Raw genomic sequence first — 20,136 nt, forward strand, 5'->3', positions numbered from 1 at the left:
TCCAGTACCCAGTCAGAGCACTCTTTCTTCTATCCTTGGCAATGTGAAGAAGTGGTGTGTTCCCGTGCACTGGCCGCCAGTTAACACCTGCAGTGTCCGTCCGTCCGGCCGGCAGTGTGTGAAGGAGTGGGTCCATGTCTGTGGAGGCAGTCGAGGAGCTGGCACAGATTGCCTGGCTCTGGCTCTGGCTCTGAGCCTGCCAGCAGCAGCCAAGTGCGCAGCAAACTCTCGAGGGCCTCTTCAAACACACTCTTCGCACATAGATACACCCACAAAGACATACGTAGCCGTAGCCGTAGCCGTGCTATTCGCCTATGCACGGGTGTGTGTGTATCTGTGTGAGAGAAGGCATTAGACAGGCTTGTAATAGTTTTGTGTTGGAGTATTTTGCGTGCCGGGCTGTCGGCTCGAACAACTTCTTCTGCTTACCTGGCTACACATTTTTTTATGTGCGCCCAGAGAGCAATTACTAAAGATTCCGCTTCCCTTGCAATAAAAATTTAAGATGCTAACCAGCCAGGATATGCCATGCCATGCCATGCCTTGCCGGGCCGGGCCGAACCCGGCAGACAGCATGCCAGTTGGAAGACAGCAACAAATTGTTGGCTAAATGCAAAAATTACACCTGGGCGTACCATTCTCTTTCGTTTTGTTTTCTTTGCTTAGCCATGTCTTAAAGATACAGCTGGCCTAATCAGGGCTTTAAGCTGCGCTCTTTTTGGTCGCCGTGGCCGCCTTGGTCACTTTGCTTGAAGCTACTAGTCTTTTAGGGAAAGAATCCATTGCTTGAACTCTGACTCGGGGGGACAGGCCCCGATGCTGATAAACGATTGTGTGTCTATAGAGCTTTCTATTTGCATTCGCAGGTCGATGTGTCTGTGAGTGGCTTTTACGAGACCTGCTGCCAATGTCAGACCGATATGCAATCCACAGGCAGGAGCAGCAGCGGCCCAGCCGTCTATAGCTGGCAGGCGAGTCGATGCGATGCGATGCGATGCGATGGTACGTAAATCTACATTTTCCCAACCGCAACAAGCCGCACTTAACCCACACTCACCCACTCCAAACGGAGAGACAGAGCCAGAGAGAAAGAGAGTGAGAGAGCTCTGGGCACACGTAGACTTGGAATAAAGTAACTTTTTTATTGCGTCTTCATATACATATATATGAAAGCCACCGCAGAAAAACTTTTTCCACAGAATTGTTATTCAAAGTGGCAGCCCAACCACAAAATCCGTAAAGTAAAAGGCATATCAGGTGAAAGGTGGCCCACCGCCGGGGTGTGGGCGTGGGTGGAAATGGAAATGGCAACGCACCAAATTGAAATACAAATAATGAGCTGGCAAAACAAAAATCATGCCCGAGTCCATCATCGAATCGATGGGGAGGAATTGTATGCTGGCAGTTTAGAAATAAGAAATATGAAATATTACCCAAAGGCAAGATTCCTTTTCTATCTTGAAAATGGAAAGCTACGAGAGATGAGGCGATGAGGTAGAGTGGTGATCCATCAAATTTGCTCTGGCCCCAAACCTGATTTCCATTCAGGTAGCTGCCCGGCCGCAAGCTTTCCTTTTTCCTTTTCCATTGATGCGCATTTTCTTTTGCCACAATCGCAAATATGCCATGAGTTGGCCATATGCTGCGGCTGCCACAGAGCTGGATGGGGATGGGCATTTGGAATGGGTACAAGTGTAGGGATAAGAAGCCAACGGACGCCATAAAATTGGCACATAAAACGGGTCTTAGTTTCGTTCTCAGTTTCGGGCTTTGCTTTCGCTGTTTTGTGCCAGCCAAATGTACTATAATTAAATTGAATTGCTTTCTGCTTTCCGCTGCGCTGCAAACTTTTTAATGCAACATTTCAGTTTAGTCGTACGTGCGCTCCATTGAAGCTGAAAAATGTAGACCACGTTTAGATTTTACGGCCCTGTCCTCCCACCCCGCCCGACCCGAGTGTTTACTCTGGGTTAGTGCCAACTGAGCCATGCACTTTGTATGCACTCGAGCGGATCACATGTAGGACCCACTTAATGGCCAGAATGCCCAAATTGGCCAGTCAAAGATATCCGCTTCCTGGCCAATCTCCTGCTCTGGCCAGCTGTGAACAAGTCAGAGAGACTGAGGCGGCATTAAAAATGAGCTGATTAAACCAAAGCCTTCCAGACAGTGTGTCCTGATTAAGGCTAGACTGTAGCCGGGATGGGGAGAAACCAATTAGAGCGAGCCCACCCGACTGGCACTGGACTGGCAAAATACTAAGCCAATATGCCAAGCCTTTGCCTTGGTGTTAGTTCAGAGTCAAATTAAACTTAAATTAATTTGGCCCCGCATTTTGTAATGGCCCAGTCTCAGTCTTCCTCCATCTTCCCTGGCCATCAATATTTGCACACATTGATTGAGTTAACACTTCTTGGCCAAGTTGCAAAATTGGCTTGTACTTTGCTTGCCAACTTGGATCCTGCTCAGCTCGGATGTGCGGCTGTGGGATTTCCCTCGGCGGATGCTCTAGGTCTGGATATAAGCCAAGAAATCGGACAGCTACAAAATAAACTCATAATTGCTCGACCGAAGGCAGGGCAGGGGCTGGGGCTTCGTCTGGCCCCGGAGATGGGCATTCAGACGAAGATGTAGATGTAGATGAAGATGGAGCGATGAAAAGGGACACCAGAAACTTTCACATTAGTAATTAATAAAGCTCGGGGCAGGAGGAGGAGGATATAGGATGTGATGGCCGAAAACTTTTTACGTAAGATAATTTTGATGTAGCACACAGCTCATGTAAATTAAATTACAAGCAGAGACGGAGAGCAGGAAGGACATCCGCTTCTGTGGATTGAATGACGAATGGAAAATTGAAATGAAGAAAATTATAATGAGTTCTTTCTGGCTGGCATGCATCAAGTTTTCGGACGGGGCTTCCTCTTCGGCTTCGGCCTGGTGTCGTTCCCACTCCCACTGCCAATGCCGCTGCCATTGCCATTGCCATTGCCACTGCCACGTAGATGGTCTATCTGTCTGTCGGATATCTGTCGTCTGTTGAGCTGTCGCCATGATGTTAATTGCATGTACAACCCTGATGCCCGAGCTTGAGCTCGGGCAGGAGCTGATGTGCTTTTCTTTTGCACCCACCCAGCCAGTCGACACACACATATGTATGGGCTGTGGGGGAGGTGGCGCCTGGCAATGCGAATTGGTTTCGACATACACACAATTTGCATAATTGAAGTGAGCGAGAAATTGCAGCGCATGTAAAATGAGAATTTTCCCTTTTAAGCGAAAAACATCATTTTCATACAGCATGCACATGCACTCGCACACACACTCACACACTTCTTTGGCTCAAACATTCAGAGGTGTTATGTTAATAGCGTTGTTGCTGGACGACAGCTTCACAGCTCGACAGTTTCCATGAAAATCACATGGTAGCGACCGAGTGAACGAACGTCTGTCAGGGATTGTACTGGAAATTGATTTTCTGCTAAGTGAGTTTCCTTCCCGCTGCATTATTAAGCGAATTACGTGTAAACAATTTTACATACAACACATTAAGCTTGCTTCACAGTGGATTCCTTAGGGGATCGCCCAATCAGCCAGCGGCACCATGCACTATTGCATCGGTGTTTAAAGTTTTTTTAATTAATTTCTGGCCACCGCAAGGCAGCCAACCTGCGGTCGGACCAACCCCTGGCCCACCCCTGCATCATAGAATGGAGAATGGATGGAGAAACGTAAGCGTAAGCAGCTCAATTTCGAGAAGCTAGTCAAATATTTCACTCTCCAGGGGTACCCGCCCCCCATTGAATCCCCCTTCCCTGTTGTGTGTGTGGTAGCGTTTATTGCAGTTTGCCAAACTTGTATCCTATCAAATATTAACAAGTTTCAGATATTTGCATATCTCACATCGAACAAGAGCGGAGATGGCTGCTTCCGGGCTGTGGGCGTCCTGCCATCTCACAATAAGACATGCGCATAAGTTTGGTTCGGCCATTTATGGCCATTTGTTAGAACACTTTTCCACCATTTTGGCGCCCAATTCGATTTAAACTTTCACGGCAACTGGTCCGCATAAACGTACGTACCCTCAGGTTCCGCTTGGGAAAGGCAGAATCTGCTGATCCTAATCGAAAGCCACTCGGAATGCTCTTCTTGGAAATTGGCCTTTTTAATATGACCCATATTTAATCTAAATATAAAGCACTTTAATCCATTTAATCAACATACATGTATGAAAATACTTAATTTAAATATGAAATATATTTTCCACAAACATTTCTTGTATTTAAATCAATTATGGACTATATTTAATTTAAATGTCAAATAAATTTTGTTTAATTGAAAAATGTATTTTAAATTTAATTTAAATATGAAATATATCATCATCTTTAATCTTTGCTGTTGTAGGCGTAGATGCAATTATTATAGTCGGAGATCCGTTTCAAAGTCAAGATATAATCCTCTAGTTTTCCTCATTTGTTATTTGTGTAACCACAATGTGCGCCACAATATATGGTATATATATATGTATATATATATCTAAATGTAAATATCCGATTCTCAGGGCTTTTTTTGTGGGTGTATAGAGCATCCTTTATGGACTGTGGGTATCTTGTGTTGTGGCTGTGCCTGCCACTGTATTGCATTCATTCATTGCTTGTTACTGAGGGACATTAAGTAGCGTATTATGCTCAGTGAATGGACGCGGTCACGGTCTTGGCCACATAAATCACTGGCAGGCAAACAGAAACAAAAACACTACTTTGTTGCAACAAATTTGCATAACTTTCCACTGTTGCTGCGGCACAATGCAGGGCACTCGCACACAGTTTGCATTTAAAACTTGGGCAACTTTTTATAGCATTTGCTAGTTTTACCCAACTTTATGGAAAGCAAGACAACGCCCGCACACACCGCCAGCAGAGTGTTCTGCATTTTCCCTGGTAGAAGCACGATCCCTTCGCCGCTGACAAGCAACAAATGTTTGCGGAAATCTGTGGAAATCTGGGGAAATGCACTTGCCATTAAGAAAGTCAAGGGGAAGACGAGTTTAATTTGAATTGTGCCACCCCGTTTTTATTGGCAAACTTCAATAAATTACACCACCATTAATCCTGCAAGGAAGGCAGGCAGTCAGGCAGTCAGACAGGCGAGACGTGACGCCATCTACTCCGTAGCCGGAAGCCAGCGATTCCCCACACAAACGACTTCAATTTCCATGTGTGTTTGTTTGTTTGTTTGTTTGCATTTTCAATTTTCCCACCGCATAGGGCGTGGAAAATGGTCCGTGGCTGTGAACGGTAGCTGGTGGTTCAGTGGTTGGGGCTCCCTCATTCTCATTTTGCTTGCCAAACGGGTAAACAATTTTCTACGCCAAAACGAATCTCGCAAATTGATAATCATCAGCATGTGGATTGGTTTGGTTCGGTTTGTATTGGTTTGAGTGTACGTCGGTGTCAATGGAGTGCTGCGAAAAAACGGATCAAATTCGTGGAACCAATATGCGAGGGGGGGCTCACAAATCTCTTCCTTTGAGCAGGGCTCCTCCTCACTGACAAATTGAGTGTGCGGACGGGGACAATCCGTGATGGCATTGCCACAGGAAAGCCCCGCCTTTGATAGAGCTGAATAATTAAAGCTATTCCGTGATGAAAATGATAACTCTGGAAAACAAAGCAGCGGAAAAGCGCATTAAAATTAATTATGCTTTTCCCCATTCATTGCAACAGCGAGCGAGAGCACAGAAGACGGCGCGAATATTAACATTTTTTGTTCCCAGTCTCATCTTTTTTTTAAAAGACTACTTTTTACTCGCTTTATTATCTATTGTTGTGACAGCTTCCAAATTAAATTCATAAATATCAAAGCTTTGTGCTGCGCACACACAGGAAAGCACTGTATATATCGATACAAAAAATATGACATAAATTCAATTAGAGCAAGAGACCATTCAGCAGAGCAGGTTCATGAAGTTAAGCCATCAGCAGAACAGCGGCAGAAATCGTCGGCAATTAATAGGGAGACGTGTCCCGGCATAAGCCTTAACTACCGCAAATGTCGCACCATGCACGACTTGATCAAGAAATAGAAGCGGAAATAACTACTCATTAGGCGCGATGGCCACGTAAACTGCCACCAGTCCATTGGGGATATGGGCGTTGGGAGTTGGAAGCTGGAAGCTGGTCAACTGCAATGTTGCACCAAACTACGGGGGGACTGAGAGTGAAAACGAGGGAGTGTGGTAATAGAAATCATTACAATAAAACTAAATGGGCCCCAAGCAACAGCCAAACGAGGCAATGGCCAAGAAAAGAAAGTCATTTGGCTGCCACCGGAGCTGGCTCGAAGATGCCAAAAACGGGCGCAGACAAATGGCAGACACGTAGCGAGGCCAAGGCAGACAATCAAAATCCATTTGAGTCGGAAATGAGGAAAATACACAATGGAGTTGGCTTCCAGTCTCCTCATCCTTAACGCCCACCCCACCCCACCTAAACAACAGACAGCTGCAGCCATAACTCCACATAAGGCGACGCATTTTTGTGGTCCAGGTCCAAGCCCTCCAGGGGCTTTAAAATAATTACGATACACAAGGAGATGAAGAAAGGGCGAGTAAGGACGTAAGGACAAGATGAACGCTTCATCGCCTCCTTATTCGACTTGCTTCGCTAGCTTCTACTCCCTTAAGCTTTTGAGCGCATTCCTCAGCTTCTTCGGCATGCAAGTAAAATATGTTTTGATATTAAATTATTGTCGGTACGCCCCAGCTGCCACCACACAAACACACTGACACTTACACCCTCACTCACACAAACGCAGAGCAGTATACACACACACACACACACATTGTATGGGGCACGTGCAGTTCGGGACGCATAATAATTGCCGGTTGATAGCCCCGGATAGCCTAGTTGGATGCTGCGTATCCTTTTGCTGACGCTCTTCGTTGCCTTGCCTATCCGCAAGGCCACAAGACGAAGCTTTTCTGGAGATGAAGCAGGAGCCGGAGCCGTGGCCGGGGACGGGGCCGGGGCCGGAGCGGGGGTCTGGGGCTGGGGCGTGCGCACAAACTGAATTCCAAAAAATGGAATTTTTATTGCAAATTGCGAAATTTTAACTAAAAAACACAACGCTCGGCCCTGGTTCCTGCAATGGTCGCTCGGTCTATCATTGTGGGGCAAATGGCGAAACATTTTCAGTGTCACTGTTGCTGCTGTGGCAATGTTGTGTAAGAAATTGCTTCTCGTGCCATTGTAATCAATAATATCTGCTTGGCCTTTTTCCCTCAGAAGGATGAAACCCAGTTATGTTTATGAAGAGAGTCCTGTGCTCAAAGGACAGATCAAAGCTGTAATTTGAATAATTTATCGAGGTCTTGCGGCGAAAGCGCCTTAAAGGTAATAAACAAAACTCTTTCTCTCTGGTCTGTTTATGAATCGCTCCGATGGACAGTAAGGCCGGAAGCAAATCATTGAAATGTTTCATTTCCTCAATTTGAGGAAACTGAGGGAAAATCTCAAAGCGTATGAAAAGGGATTGAAAGAATAATTCCCAAGCAGTGAAAAAGAAATCAAATGCAAAATGGAAGTGTGGGAGTGGGAATGGGCATGGAAGGTGCATCAACAAAAGGTGAAATATATGCAAGGAATATCCTCAAAATGCGAGAGACCGACCTCAATGCTTTTCACTCAATTTCCAACTACTAAATCGCTCACTCTCCAGTCCCTCCCCATCTCTCTCTCCATTACTCACTCGCTATCTCGTTCTCTGTAATCTCTCCATTTCTTTCAGCTGGTTCGTCCTTCGGCACGTTCAAGTGCAGCCATTAAATAACTTTTGCCTGAGTGCGTCCAAAAATTTTGTGGGAATTAAAGGCGACAAATCACCAAATCGCCAAATTGGTCAAAACAAGTGGAAAATCACAAATTGTGGCCTCAACAGAAACGTGGCCGAGAGGATGAACTTGATGGGCGTCCACTTTTTATACGAGTATGAGTTTTTATGCGATCCCGATTGATTAGACGCCATATTTGGATATTGATTTAGTAGCGCTGATACATCACGTACACGCCTCGTTGCCCCATCTCCACATCTCCACATCTCGACATATCTTCTCATTCAGTGCCACTGGCTGCTCTTCCACTGTTGGCTGGCTCTCCATCAGCTCTTCCACTTGAGTGGGTTTTGTATACCTGGAACCGACTTTAGTTAAGACTTCCGTTCTGTGTTCGAAGAACATCCTCTTTGGATTTTTAGTCTTCCGTTTTGTGTAATTTCGATGATTTTCCTATCAGTGGAGGAGTTCCTTTTGAACAAATTGATGCGTTTCCTTATGCATTACTCATACGACACGTGGACTGTAACGTGTGAGTCTTGTGGCCTTTCAAGTATACATTTATCAGAATTCTTTCCATGCTTTTTTAAATTTTAGCAAACGGTCAGGACGGTACGATGGTGAAATTCATTAGTTCTCGCCCACGACTTGACTTTTGGCATTTTCCAATCGGGACTTCTCCTGCATTCCCCTTTCTTTCTGTGAGATGGAGGCAATGGAGGCTGCCTAATGCCTTTGTGCGGCATTCGCGACACGCGACACCACCGAGCAAATTCTCTTTGATGCGTCAGCGAGTCCAAAATATATACAATTCTTTTTTTTTTTGTTTTAATTTTCTCCCGACGAACACAATACTCTTGATGACCGATGGCAAAGGCCCAGGACAAGGGGCCAAGACGCTGTGGAACTTCCTTTATGCACGCAGCGCATTAAATTGAATTTTAAATGAAGATTGATTTTTTCTTTTTTCTCGCCGAAATAGGAGCAACAACAGTGCGGAAAATATAAAATGGGAGAACTGGGAGAGAAGAACGCGCGAACCGATGCCAGAGCCACTTGCCAAGAAACCAAAAAAGAAATAAAGCAGAGGCACAGACCAAAAAAAAAATGCCCAAAACAAATGCCGCCCATTGTAATTAGAGACAATGGCAGAGAGATCCCCAGTGACTGCAGTGCGCGACCCTTTTGGCCCTTTTCCGACCCCAGCACGCCGCACCGCCTCTTATCTAAATTAATTCAAACGCCCGAAAGAAACACAAATAATTAAAATTAATTATGTGGAAAATATTCAATAAGTTGGAAATTATGCAAACGAGCGCAAAGTAAACGCCCCAAGATAAAACTAAGTGCAATTTGGCCCCTGCGACGCGGCGCAACGGTGGGACCAACGAGACTTTTGTTGACCGAAAATATCTTCTCCTACTTAGCGCTGATGGACACGGGCGGGCCACGGGTCGGATGAATGGATGGACAGATGCATGGACTGATGGATTGTTGGATTGTTATATGGTTGGAGATGCGTATTGAGCATACCAGAAAGCTGTCAAGCTCTCAATGCTCGAAATATATTTCGAATTTCCGAAGCAGCAGCCGAAGCAGAACCTGCCCAAGTATCTGGCGAATGGGATTAGGTATGGGTCGTACGAAAACTGTACGAACAATTTCCGGCATTTCGTATATAAACTGAAAATGCCCACAGACTGTGAGTTCTTTATTCAGTCTACTTCGGATTGGATCGTATCGACTCGCACGTTTTCTGCTCGAAAGTAGCGCAAATTACTTAAAAATACCAGAAACGAAAATATTGGAACAGCCTCTGGCCCGGCCTGGTCTGCTGTGGTCTGCCATTCCGTTGTGCTCTTCTGCCAGTTTCTGTCCAACCACACACGAGAACACCTCTATAGCCAAGAGCCGCAGACGCAGCTGGTGCCGCTTCATTCCCCTTCGTTGTTCGCCGCGTGAAAAACATGAAATTGAAAATCAATTTGACGTTTCTCTGGGCGACACTCGTCGGCCTCCTGTCCGTCATTCTATTGACACAGACCGCGCAAATTGAGGCGTCGAGCGCTGGCACTGATGCGGTATGCAAGGAGCTGAGTAAGTACTGGGGCAAGCAACAAAATCTGGCTCGTAAAACTGCTAAATTACCGCTCTGGACAATAATTAGAAATAGTTCGAATGACTCAGACGCCACATGGTCTCGCAGAGGACTGACAAAATGAGAGCATTGTCATCGTAGAGGAGGAATTCAGAAACAGGGCATCTTAGAGGAATTATCAGACGACGGCATCGTATATCCCCTTGAATAATGATCGATGCGTACTAGCTCTACAAAGTAAAGACCGATGTCGTAATATTACTTGATTATCGACAGAACTTAATGCTATATATCATTTCTACTCGTACTGAGTACATTTTAATAGCTGCAGTGTTCTGGGTCTTGCCAAGTTCTGCCCGTCAGTCAATTCTGGCTACGAAATTGTTCTATTTTTTGCGCTTATGACTGCAACGTGGCCAGGGAATTATGAAATATTCTGCCGTTTGCCTTGTGTCCCATATAAACAAAAGCATTTAATTGCACCAAATGAGGCCAAACGAGCGGCACTGGAGCGCATCGCGAGAGACCATTTCCCGAAAACAATTAACAAGTGAATTTTTGCCTTTCAGACAATGTCAACTGCTATGTGGGCCGTAACGAGGGAAACTTCTGCAACAGCAAGGACCAGACCAAGGCGGTCACCCGGTGGTATTACGACAAGGGCATCTGCCGATCCTTCACCTACAAGGGCTGCAACGGCAACCGGAACCGCTTCTGCACCCAGGAGAGCTGCGACGTGCGCTGCGGCGACGCTTGACTAGGAATATAGTCCCTATGTCCCCATGTCCCCCTATATCACTTTAGACGATAAGTTTGTATGTTTAGGCTAAGCATTCAGAGCAAATAGAGATCGGATCGCAGGCGTCCGAGTCCGAGCAGCCGCTATGTGCTTAAGTGTTTTACCTTTGATCAAACGGACCCGCTAAAATGACTAAATGCCGCCCCAAAAATAGCCAGTCAAATGTTGTAAGCTGTCAGCGGTGGATCGGCACTCTGGTCCGGTCTGTCAGGGCGCTGTATAAAAAGGGGGGGGGAAAAAAAGAAAGTGAGCCAGAAAAAAATGCGCCAAATGTGCTAACTGTCAGGGGCATATCAAATGGCCCTCTGACACGGGTGTCTGACAGTGTCGCCAAGACTGTGAATTCTACCCATTAATGTCCGCGGACGTCCGTAGTGCTGACGTACTCTGGTCCCTGATGATGCTGGACAGTGTCAGGGGGCAACATCCACCAGCCGGATAGTGTCAGGGGCACATCAAAGAGCTGTCAGCGTTTGCCCTTTTTTGCGACTATCGACTTACGGCTAATTAAAATGCTCCACACGAAAATTACATTTACCATTTACCTGTTGACAGATTCAGTGGTCTGACTGTGCTCTCCCACATCTGTCGGTTTTGACAGGCTTGTGCTGGTGGAAGAGTATAGTATAGTGCCTGATTGCTGTGCACAAACAAATGCCAATCAAATGCATAATAGCATCGAAGCGACGCGTCATGGAACATGACATGCCATTGATGGCAGCACATTAATCTGTTTAAATGACAGCACTCAGAGCTCAGAGGAATGCGATGCCGATGCCGATGCCGTTCCGAAACCCATCCGAGTCATGTGCTAAAACTTCGGTTTCAATGCGGGCAATTTTGGCCGTCAAATAAAACAAACGAAAAGTGAAAAATGTAAAACGAAAAACTCAACTGATCAACGCACAATTTTGACAGAATTTCGCAACGAAGATTCGCAGTGAAAGATATTTTTGTAGTGCCAGCAATTTGCATGAAATTAGTTTGCTTTCCGATCTAATTGGAAATTTAAACCGTACGGATGGCATGGAATACGTACGGCAAAGGCCTTCCCGGGCCCATGCCCGGGAATATCATGCTATAATTGAAAACTGGCAAATCCACGCGGTATTAGCTGAAAGCCAAATCATCAACGATTTTGCCATAAATAATGTAGAATCAGGAATATATAAAAATTGACACAAAAAAAATGTCGACGTCATAAAAATATTTAAGCCCTGAATCTGGGCTGGGCAAGCATCAAGTACATGTAATTTGATTATTTATCACATTTTTGTATTTTTAACGACTCAATTGAGTTTTATGTGACCAAAAGTCAGAAACGAGGAAGGGCCTGGAGCTCTGATGTCTGTGCTGGGGCTCCATTACGGCCACAGAGCGGAAAGCATTTGTCGACGGGCACGGGGCACCTGCTGCAAAGCTGCTGCAACTCCACAAAAGTGATGCCGTACTTTGGGTCGATCAAAAAAGTTTTGCCCAGGACGACCAGAACTTTGACAATGCTCTCAAAAGTATGCTATGCTAAATGGTTTGCTTAGATGGGAAACAGCAATGTCTCTTTCGTTTGTTCGTTTGTGGCTTCTTCTGTGGCACAAATGGAAATGTGCCATAAAGCAGGCTAAAGGCAGGAACCAAAGGAATTTATAAAACGCAAAAATTGCTATTGTTTGCTCCCACAAAAAGTACACAAAGCAGGCACACCCGAGCACCCCCAATCTTCCCGCCCTAATCTGTCTTTCCAGTGTTCATATAAATTTTGTGTTTATTCGAGTGCATTTCCACTGCGTCGCACACTGGGCCCACGTTTAGTGGCCATCCAGTTTTCCCCCAACGCACACACACTCCGCCAGTGGCTTTGGGGCTTCATTTGTGTAGGAGGAGGGCGGAAAATGATCCCGTAATGCTGGGCCCCGACCCGGTTAACCAGGCACACACACGCACAGTGTACTGTACGGACTTTCTGCTGTTGAACTTTAACTATTTTTCTGTTTAAATAATTCAGAGTTGGCTTCTTTGTGGCTAAGTCTTGGTTATGTTTCCGGCTCTAACCTTTTCTGAGGTTTTCGCTGGCTCGCATTGAATTAAAATTCCTTCCCTGGCCGAATGAAAACGAAAAAGTTACCAATAATATTTATTGCCATCGACTTTAGCAGCGACTTGGGAAAAGTTTTGCTTTCAGCGATGTTTTCGACCGACTTCACCTTCAAAATTCGCGAAGCGGTTGGGAGAATTCGAAAGAGATTTGGAAGAGGGAAGTGGAGTCGCGTGGAGCAAAGGAAAAACTTAAACCCTTCGGCCAATTTAATTTCGTTGCTGTTGTTGTTGTTGTTGCTGTTGCTGTTGCCTTTGTATTTTCCACACAAATTGGTTTCTCATTCTGCCTGATTTCATACACAATCTAGAGACGAGTTCCTTCAGTTGCCCTGCCTGGCACCTGCTTATGTAGGTCTCTCAGACCACTTGACTGGTTATCTGCACTTGGTCGATCAGCCCACTTACACTTGTTGCCACTTGAGTTTCTGATTCTGGGTAAGGGCGTGGTCCCATCATCCCTAAGCCCTGTGCCCTGTGCGCTGTGCTCTGTACCATGCACCCTGCAACCCGCACCTCGTCCTGCTTTGTACAGTCCCCCAGGCGGCGCACTTTTATTTATCTAGACGGAATCGTGAAGTTTTTGTTCTCCGACAGCGTACACACGCAATCGAAGTGTGTGTGACAAGGGCAAACAAGAAGGCGGAACTGCAGCATTCTTAGGGGTGGCACTGGGACTGGCATTCCCCAAAATGCATTGGGATTGTCGCTCGTCTTGGCAGAGCTTACATACATCCAGCATCGGGGGATTCGCTCGAACAGCTCTCGACTGCAGCCTTCGTCTACGGCGGATTAAAGAGAGCAGTGCACATCCATCCTTGCGAGTTCTCGACAAAATAAATTAAAATATTTATAACACACAGACACACGCACACACGCACACACATGCAGAAACTAAAGAGAGCGAGGGAGAAAGAGAGATGAAAGTAGAAGGCGTCTCGCATATTAAATTAAATATGAACCTACTCCAAATAACATCAACATGCTATTTCTATTTAAATTTCGCCTTGAGCTCATAGCTGCACGTAAAAGATAAAAATATATATATATGTACCCGTAATAGTATAAGTAGTAGGGGGGGAAAGAAGGTGTACGTGTGCAACTTTGGGGCGTGGCAATAAACATATTGCGGACAGTGTTAAGCAAAAACAGTCAGAGTCAGAGTCAGAGTCAGAGAGTGAATGAATGAGTGAATGGCTGATGAGGCGTATGTGTCTGTGCGTATCTTTGCATGTCTGTGTGCGTGTGAGTTAGTGTCAAGTGAGAGACATTTAGTAATTCCGCAGGCATATCAAGGACAACGTACTCATAAATACCAAAGGCAAATGCCGCACAGCAGCAACAGCAGCAACAACAACTGCATCCTTGTCTCTGACACTATCTTCCTCTTTTTCAGACACTCGTGCGGCCTGGCCTCCCTTTCGCCCTGCCCTGCCTGTCTGTTTGTATTTGTATGTATGGAATTTTTAACTTCATTATCGAACCCGGCTACCATTTTCCTTATGCTTCTGCTTCTGCTCCTGCTCGGGCTCCTGCTGCTGCTGGTCCTGGAGCTCCCGTTGTCGTTCGTTGTCATTGTCTCTGGTCGCATTGCTCAACATCTTTCCGAGTGCGAGGCCCAGGCACTACGGCATGCATACCTAATGCCCAATGATGTGCACAGGGCACTCGACACCGAAGCGACTCGGTTCAACAGGACTCTGCGGATCTCTGCTCCATCATTGTCGCCGTCAGTTGTCAGTCACTTGGAGTGGATTCCCCAGCTCATCCACTGGGTTGTCTGAAGGGGCAGTTTTGGGCACTGTGCTGCTGCTTTGCAAGACATTTAAAAAATCATTAATCTCATTTCTGGCCAGTCTGGGAATGAGATATCCAGCGAGGACCGAGCCGACTTCTGTTTCCACTCTATCAAGCATTCGCCTTTTCCTAATCCAATTGCTTGAAAATTTTTCACTTTTTCTGCCTGTGCCTTGGCCATAAATTCATTCGCTGTCCGCCAATGTTTTGTTATTTATTTGACTTTAGCACGTTTTCCTGCGTGAACTGGCATTTTCTGTCCTTTCCTCCTCCGCGATGTCCTTCTTCTTTTCCCGCTGAACCTTAAAATGATGTGCCACGCCCACAACTCGGAAGAGTCTCAGCTTTACAGCTGTAGAGCTGTCAGCATTCGAGCGGCACCAAAACTGAAAGAGCACGCGATTTATAGCACACCTAAACGAAAGTTTTTGCATTGTAAGGGGAAAATATTTCGGGCACGTTTGCTCAATGAGAAAGCAAATAGGGAAATGGCAAATGAGAATGGGATTGGGACTAAGACTGGGACTGGGACTGGGAGCGTGAATCCGTACGAGTTCGACCACGAGAATGGGAATTGAATTTATAGCGTCTATTTATTTGTGCGTATGTCAATGCCAAGTGTCGGCGGCGCCAGGCCAGAGCGGCAGCAACTGTGCGTATGAGTGATATTGCTGGGGTATGGCTGAGTGCTTAAAAGTTAAATTTAATTAATTATGTGCCGCTGGCTGGAAAATTGCGTATTTTCCTCAGCTTCGAATGTATGCAATGATTTATTGAGGCTCACACGAGCCTAGAGTGTGCGAAGGGGGGGGTGGTTGGAAGTCTGTAGGTTTCGCTATTTTGTCTGTTCTCTGTGCCGCTATGTTCCGCTGTTTTCCGCTTTTCTTTGTGCAATTTTGACGGGAAAAGCGAGCGAGTCAAAAGCGCAACATGAGAATTTATTTGGCTCACATTTGTCTTGTCCCGAAACGCTCACTCACATGCACCGAGGCTCAAACACCCACTCCGACGGCCACTGCCACTGCCACTGCCATTACCCTTACCACATGGGGCATTATTAATAGTTCTGGTGGCGCCTGCAATATCCTGTCAAATTAATTTCAATTTAATTAAATTTTTCTACTCCAGTAGTCATTCAGTCAGCCAGTCGGCAAAAGCCGAAAATAAATGAAAATTTCTGTCAAATAAATGTTAAAAAATTGACTCATTGCAAAGCATTCGAAGTCGAATGGTTGTGCTTTTGCTTCGCTCTGCTTGCTGGAAAAGGAATCACAGCTGCAGAAATATGTACACGCATTTGTTTTGCACCCCTGTATGTGTTTGTGTGGGGAATGCGTGTATGTTGGAGCTCGGAAAATTCTCACGCTGGAGCCATTTCTCTCCTGTTTTCACGCCCCACCCACCGAAAACTTAGCCTTGCGCCATTTTTCGAGCGAAATAGTTCCAGCTCTCCTGCCGCTGTTTCCACGGCTGCTGCTTCAGCGCTCATTTATCAATATGTCAGCTGTTGTATAACTATTAATGTTGCCAGTACCCGTTTACCCTGCCCCTTACGTCTTCTGGGCACGTGGATGTCAGCAGGGGAAAGCTGAACTTAGAAAGCATCAAATGCGTTTTAACTAATTTTCGGCAATTTATTTTCATTCCTTGGATTGCATTTACCCATTAGCTTGCTTTTTGGGAGTCGGAGTCGGAGTAGGAGTCGGAGCCATAGCCATAGCCATAGCTTGGGATTAATGCGAAATGCATTAGCATTAATAAATGATGGCAGTCTCGCTCTTGAATGATTGCCTTTTCCCGTTGTGTCGCTTCTTATTTATCATGCAAAGCAAATCAAATGTCAGCGTACGGTATGGGTATGAGCGATGTGGCATAAAGAGCTGCTCGTCCTGATTGAATCGAGTGCTTGTTGTTATTTCATTTGGCAAACACTCGATACAAAATAAATGTAACCAAAGTGAAAATAAATGCATTTACCTGTAAATGGATTACCCGCTTAACAGACCAAGCTCAGCGACGACCGATGGAAATTAAAAATGCTTTTTCATAAAGCGCTGCACTCGTCGCCTGCCGAAAAATGGGAAATGAAAATACGGATATGACTGGGGTGGGGTGGGGGGGTGCCTGGGTGCCTGTCAATTCGCCTGCTGCCTGGCATTTCATTTGATTGCAACAAATGGTGCTTTAGGGAGGTATGGCGTTCCTCCACATATGTGTATGCCACGCCATTCAGCCAGACCTCTCTCTCCTTTGTGTTCATTTATTTTTGCTTCCACTGCCAATGCCACAGCTACTGCCTTTCCATCTGCCTGTGCCTCTGCCTTTGCCTCTATATCTTATTTGCTTGTCAAACTCATCTGCGGCCCCAAGCCCACGAGCAGCACTCGAGGGTCTTTGCTGTCATTCGGCATGTGGGTGGAATGAAATAATACAAATTATGGCAAATGGGCGCAAATTTTAATAAAATTTAACAACCAACAGCGAGTGAAATATGAAGGGAGCCTGTGGAGAGACAGTCTGAGTGATGTCAACAGCGAAATATTAAAAAACCAGCCACATAAAAACGCGAAGAATACCTCGTTAGTCAATGTGCAAAGAGCATCATTCCACTGCTTGATAATCGTCTTTAAACCAGCATTAAAAATGCTTTTTACTGTTTCCAATCAGTTAATCGGGAAAACAAAAATTAAACTGACGATTGGATCGTATTTTTTTGTATTGTTTATTAATTGGTAATGATTGCTACTTTGGCTGCAGGTATGAGTATCCATTGCATGAGAGGATTACAAAAGGCGGAAACCAATACAGCGGAATGCAGGGGAAGCTTTTCAACAATACGTAAATTGAATAATAACATATCACCAGCGCACACAACATTCCACACTACACGGCAGAACAGATCAGAGCACAACCGAACAGAACAGACAGGACAGAGAACGACAGGACAAGCCGCATTAATTCATGAGGTTGCCTGTCATTGCGGCTTCCGGTTTGCTACTTCCGCTTTTCACGCACTCTGCCTGACGGACATCACACACAGGCTTCCATACACATTCTCTCGTATGTGGGAAGCACTATGTAATTTTATCGCATTAATTATTAAAGCAAAATTTATATTGGTAAAACCCGCTTTAACATTTAAATGAGAATTCCATTGTCAAGTTGTCACAACACATTAATGCGGCCATGCCAAATCCGCAGATTTCTGGTCACAATCTTTTGAATTATTTAAAATTAAATATTGGGCTTAAGCGGCACAATGTTGGTTCAATGTTGGTTAATAAAGTATTTACTTGATTTTAAATGACAGAATTCCTTAATTAATTAAATTCCTCATAAGATATTGATACTTTCTACAGTATTCCCATATTTTATTCTGACCATGGAATCCAAAGCAGAAAACCTTTTCCGGTAGGTTTCTCATGTTGAAAAAAAATTTGATCACTTGGCCAGCAGCATTATTGTCGCTATGACAACATCCGCTACCGGATGTGACCCGTGCTCCCCCCGCCATTTTGGTAGCGTTCTTATAATGGCAGATTGAAAGTAACCGGAATTAAAAGCAAATATTTTGCCACCAACGAAATTACAAAAAACAGAGGGCGAGCTGAAAACGAAACATAACAGGAAAAAAAGAGAGTGAAACAACAAAAAGCCAAACTCTCAACAAGCTAAAATATTTGCTTAAACGCATATTTACTTGGCAAAAAAGCGAGACCGAGCGAAATTGGTTAGCAAACAGCGAGGGGCGGAGCGTCATTTGCGAATTCAAATTCGATCCAAAGGGGGGGAGGGCAGGGTTCCATTGCGATTTAGCTTTTGGAAAAGATATAGAAAGCAGGGTATTAAAATAACCAAAAACCTAAACCAGCAGCAGGAACAACTGAAGGATGAACTTTAGGAACAACTATGACCTCTATAGAAACCTCTATAGAAACCTCTATAGAAACCACTGTAGAAACAACTACAGAAAAACCACAGAAACAAATGTAGGAACATCTCTGAAGAAGAACATCTATGGATAGAAACTAATATAGACACCAGAACAGATCCAGATATAAAAAAAGAATAACTGTTCAATAACTTTAGAAACAGCTAAGAGAACCACTATAGCAATCAATTAATCAATGGCTCTATCTCTATGGCGGCATGCGGACAGGACCGGAAATTGATTGCTTAAGCTCGAGTTAAAGCCCGGCGAAAATGAAAATTAAACTTCGCCGCTTAATCAGGATAGCCAGCCAGCCAGCCAGCCAGTGGAGCTGCACTGCAGGGATTGTCTGTGCCACACTGCGCTTTATTCAGAGTGTGGGGCCCCCACGCAGGCTCCTGCTGTTTAGTCAACCCCAATCCGCAGGCTACCCCTTTCCGGAATGCAAGCATTTTGAAGCATGTCATGCATTTTAAATGGCACAAGGTGCGGCAGGAATCGGTCAGGCGTCTGCCTCCACCACCTAATAGAGGTCGTATGTCGGGGGGTGGACAAAATGCACAATTAAATCCTGCAGCGAAATGCATTTTAATTACCCACCGCCAGATGCAGTCCAGCTGCAGCTGCACTGGGGCAGCTGTGCGTACATTTGACCGGCCGAGCAATTCAATTATAAACTGTACGCTGAAGGAGAGTGGAGTGGCAGGTGTGGATGGCGATGCTGGTGCAGGTGCAGCTGCCTGCGGGCCAAAGGTCAATGCATGGCTTACTCCGCACCTGGAGAGGCTGCGTTCTGCGTACTGCCGCTGAGGCTGGTGGTCACCCGACCGCAATGCAAATAATTCACGTTAAGCCCTAGTAGTGCATCAAAGGATCCCTCCCCATTCGTCCTGCAATCCCTGCCCCACCATATCCTTTACGAGTCCAAACAGGCGACCGCATGTGGTCCTGGTCGTAATTTATGATTATAAGCACCTCCAGCCCCAGCCCCAGCCCCAGCCCCAGCCCCAGCCTCAGTCCAATTCCCCCCGATGTCGTCATGAGCTCTGGGAGGACACATTTGTGCGGGGTCGTCAACACATTACGGCTATTAAAGGACTCCGGCTTAGGCTGGAATTAATGTGGCCGCATTAAAATCACAGATTAATGCCAGCCGGAGATGTCGATTCGTGCGATTTGTTTCACGGATCCTTAACGATTTCAATAAAATACGAATACACAAAACACAAAACACAAACAGAGATGAGATGGAATAACAACTGCAAAAGTTTTGCCTTCAGGCCAAGAAAAAGTACAAAAACGAGGGGGAACGTTGTGAGTTGCTGCGGACACCGCAACTCTACGGTTATACCCGATACTAAGTCAGTATGGCTCTCCTCCGGCAGACGCCGCTAATATTTAACGACACGACAAAGAGTGCGTGCGAGAGAGACAGAAAATCAGTCTGAGCGTGACGTCGGGCGCTGCGTAGCCACTGCAAATTGATTTGTTCCTTTTGGCTATAAAAATGATCTGATCTGATCCAGAATCAGCAATCTGATAGATATGGTCGTTATCTATGATTCTGCGTTTTTAGTTTTCTCAAATCT

The 20,136-nt window shown here is 45.4% G+C and overlaps 1 protein-coding gene across 1 annotated transcript; it reads left to right on the plus strand.

Moving 5' to 3' along the window:
• The first annotated feature begins 9,537 nt into the window (after nt 1-9,537).
• LOC4801826 (kunitz-type serine protease inhibitor Hg1) lies at nt 9,538-10,814 on the plus strand. Its single transcript, XM_001358822.4, has 2 exons — nt 9,538-9,928; nt 10,499-10,814. Exons 1-2 carry the CDS (start codon nt 9,799-9,801, stop codon nt 10,684-10,686), a joined length of 318 nt encoding a protein of 105 aa, XP_001358859.3. The 5' UTR covers nt 9,538-9,798; the 3' UTR covers nt 10,687-10,814.
• Nucleotides 10,815-20,136: the final 9,322 nt, after the last annotated feature.

Source organism: Drosophila pseudoobscura, chromosome 2, assembly GCF_009870125.1.
Source record: "Drosophila pseudoobscura strain MV-25-SWS-2005 chromosome 2, UCI_Dpse_MV25, whole genome shotgun sequence".
Lineage (NCBI taxonomy): Eukaryota > Metazoa > Arthropoda > Insecta > Diptera > Drosophilidae > Drosophila > Drosophila pseudoobscura.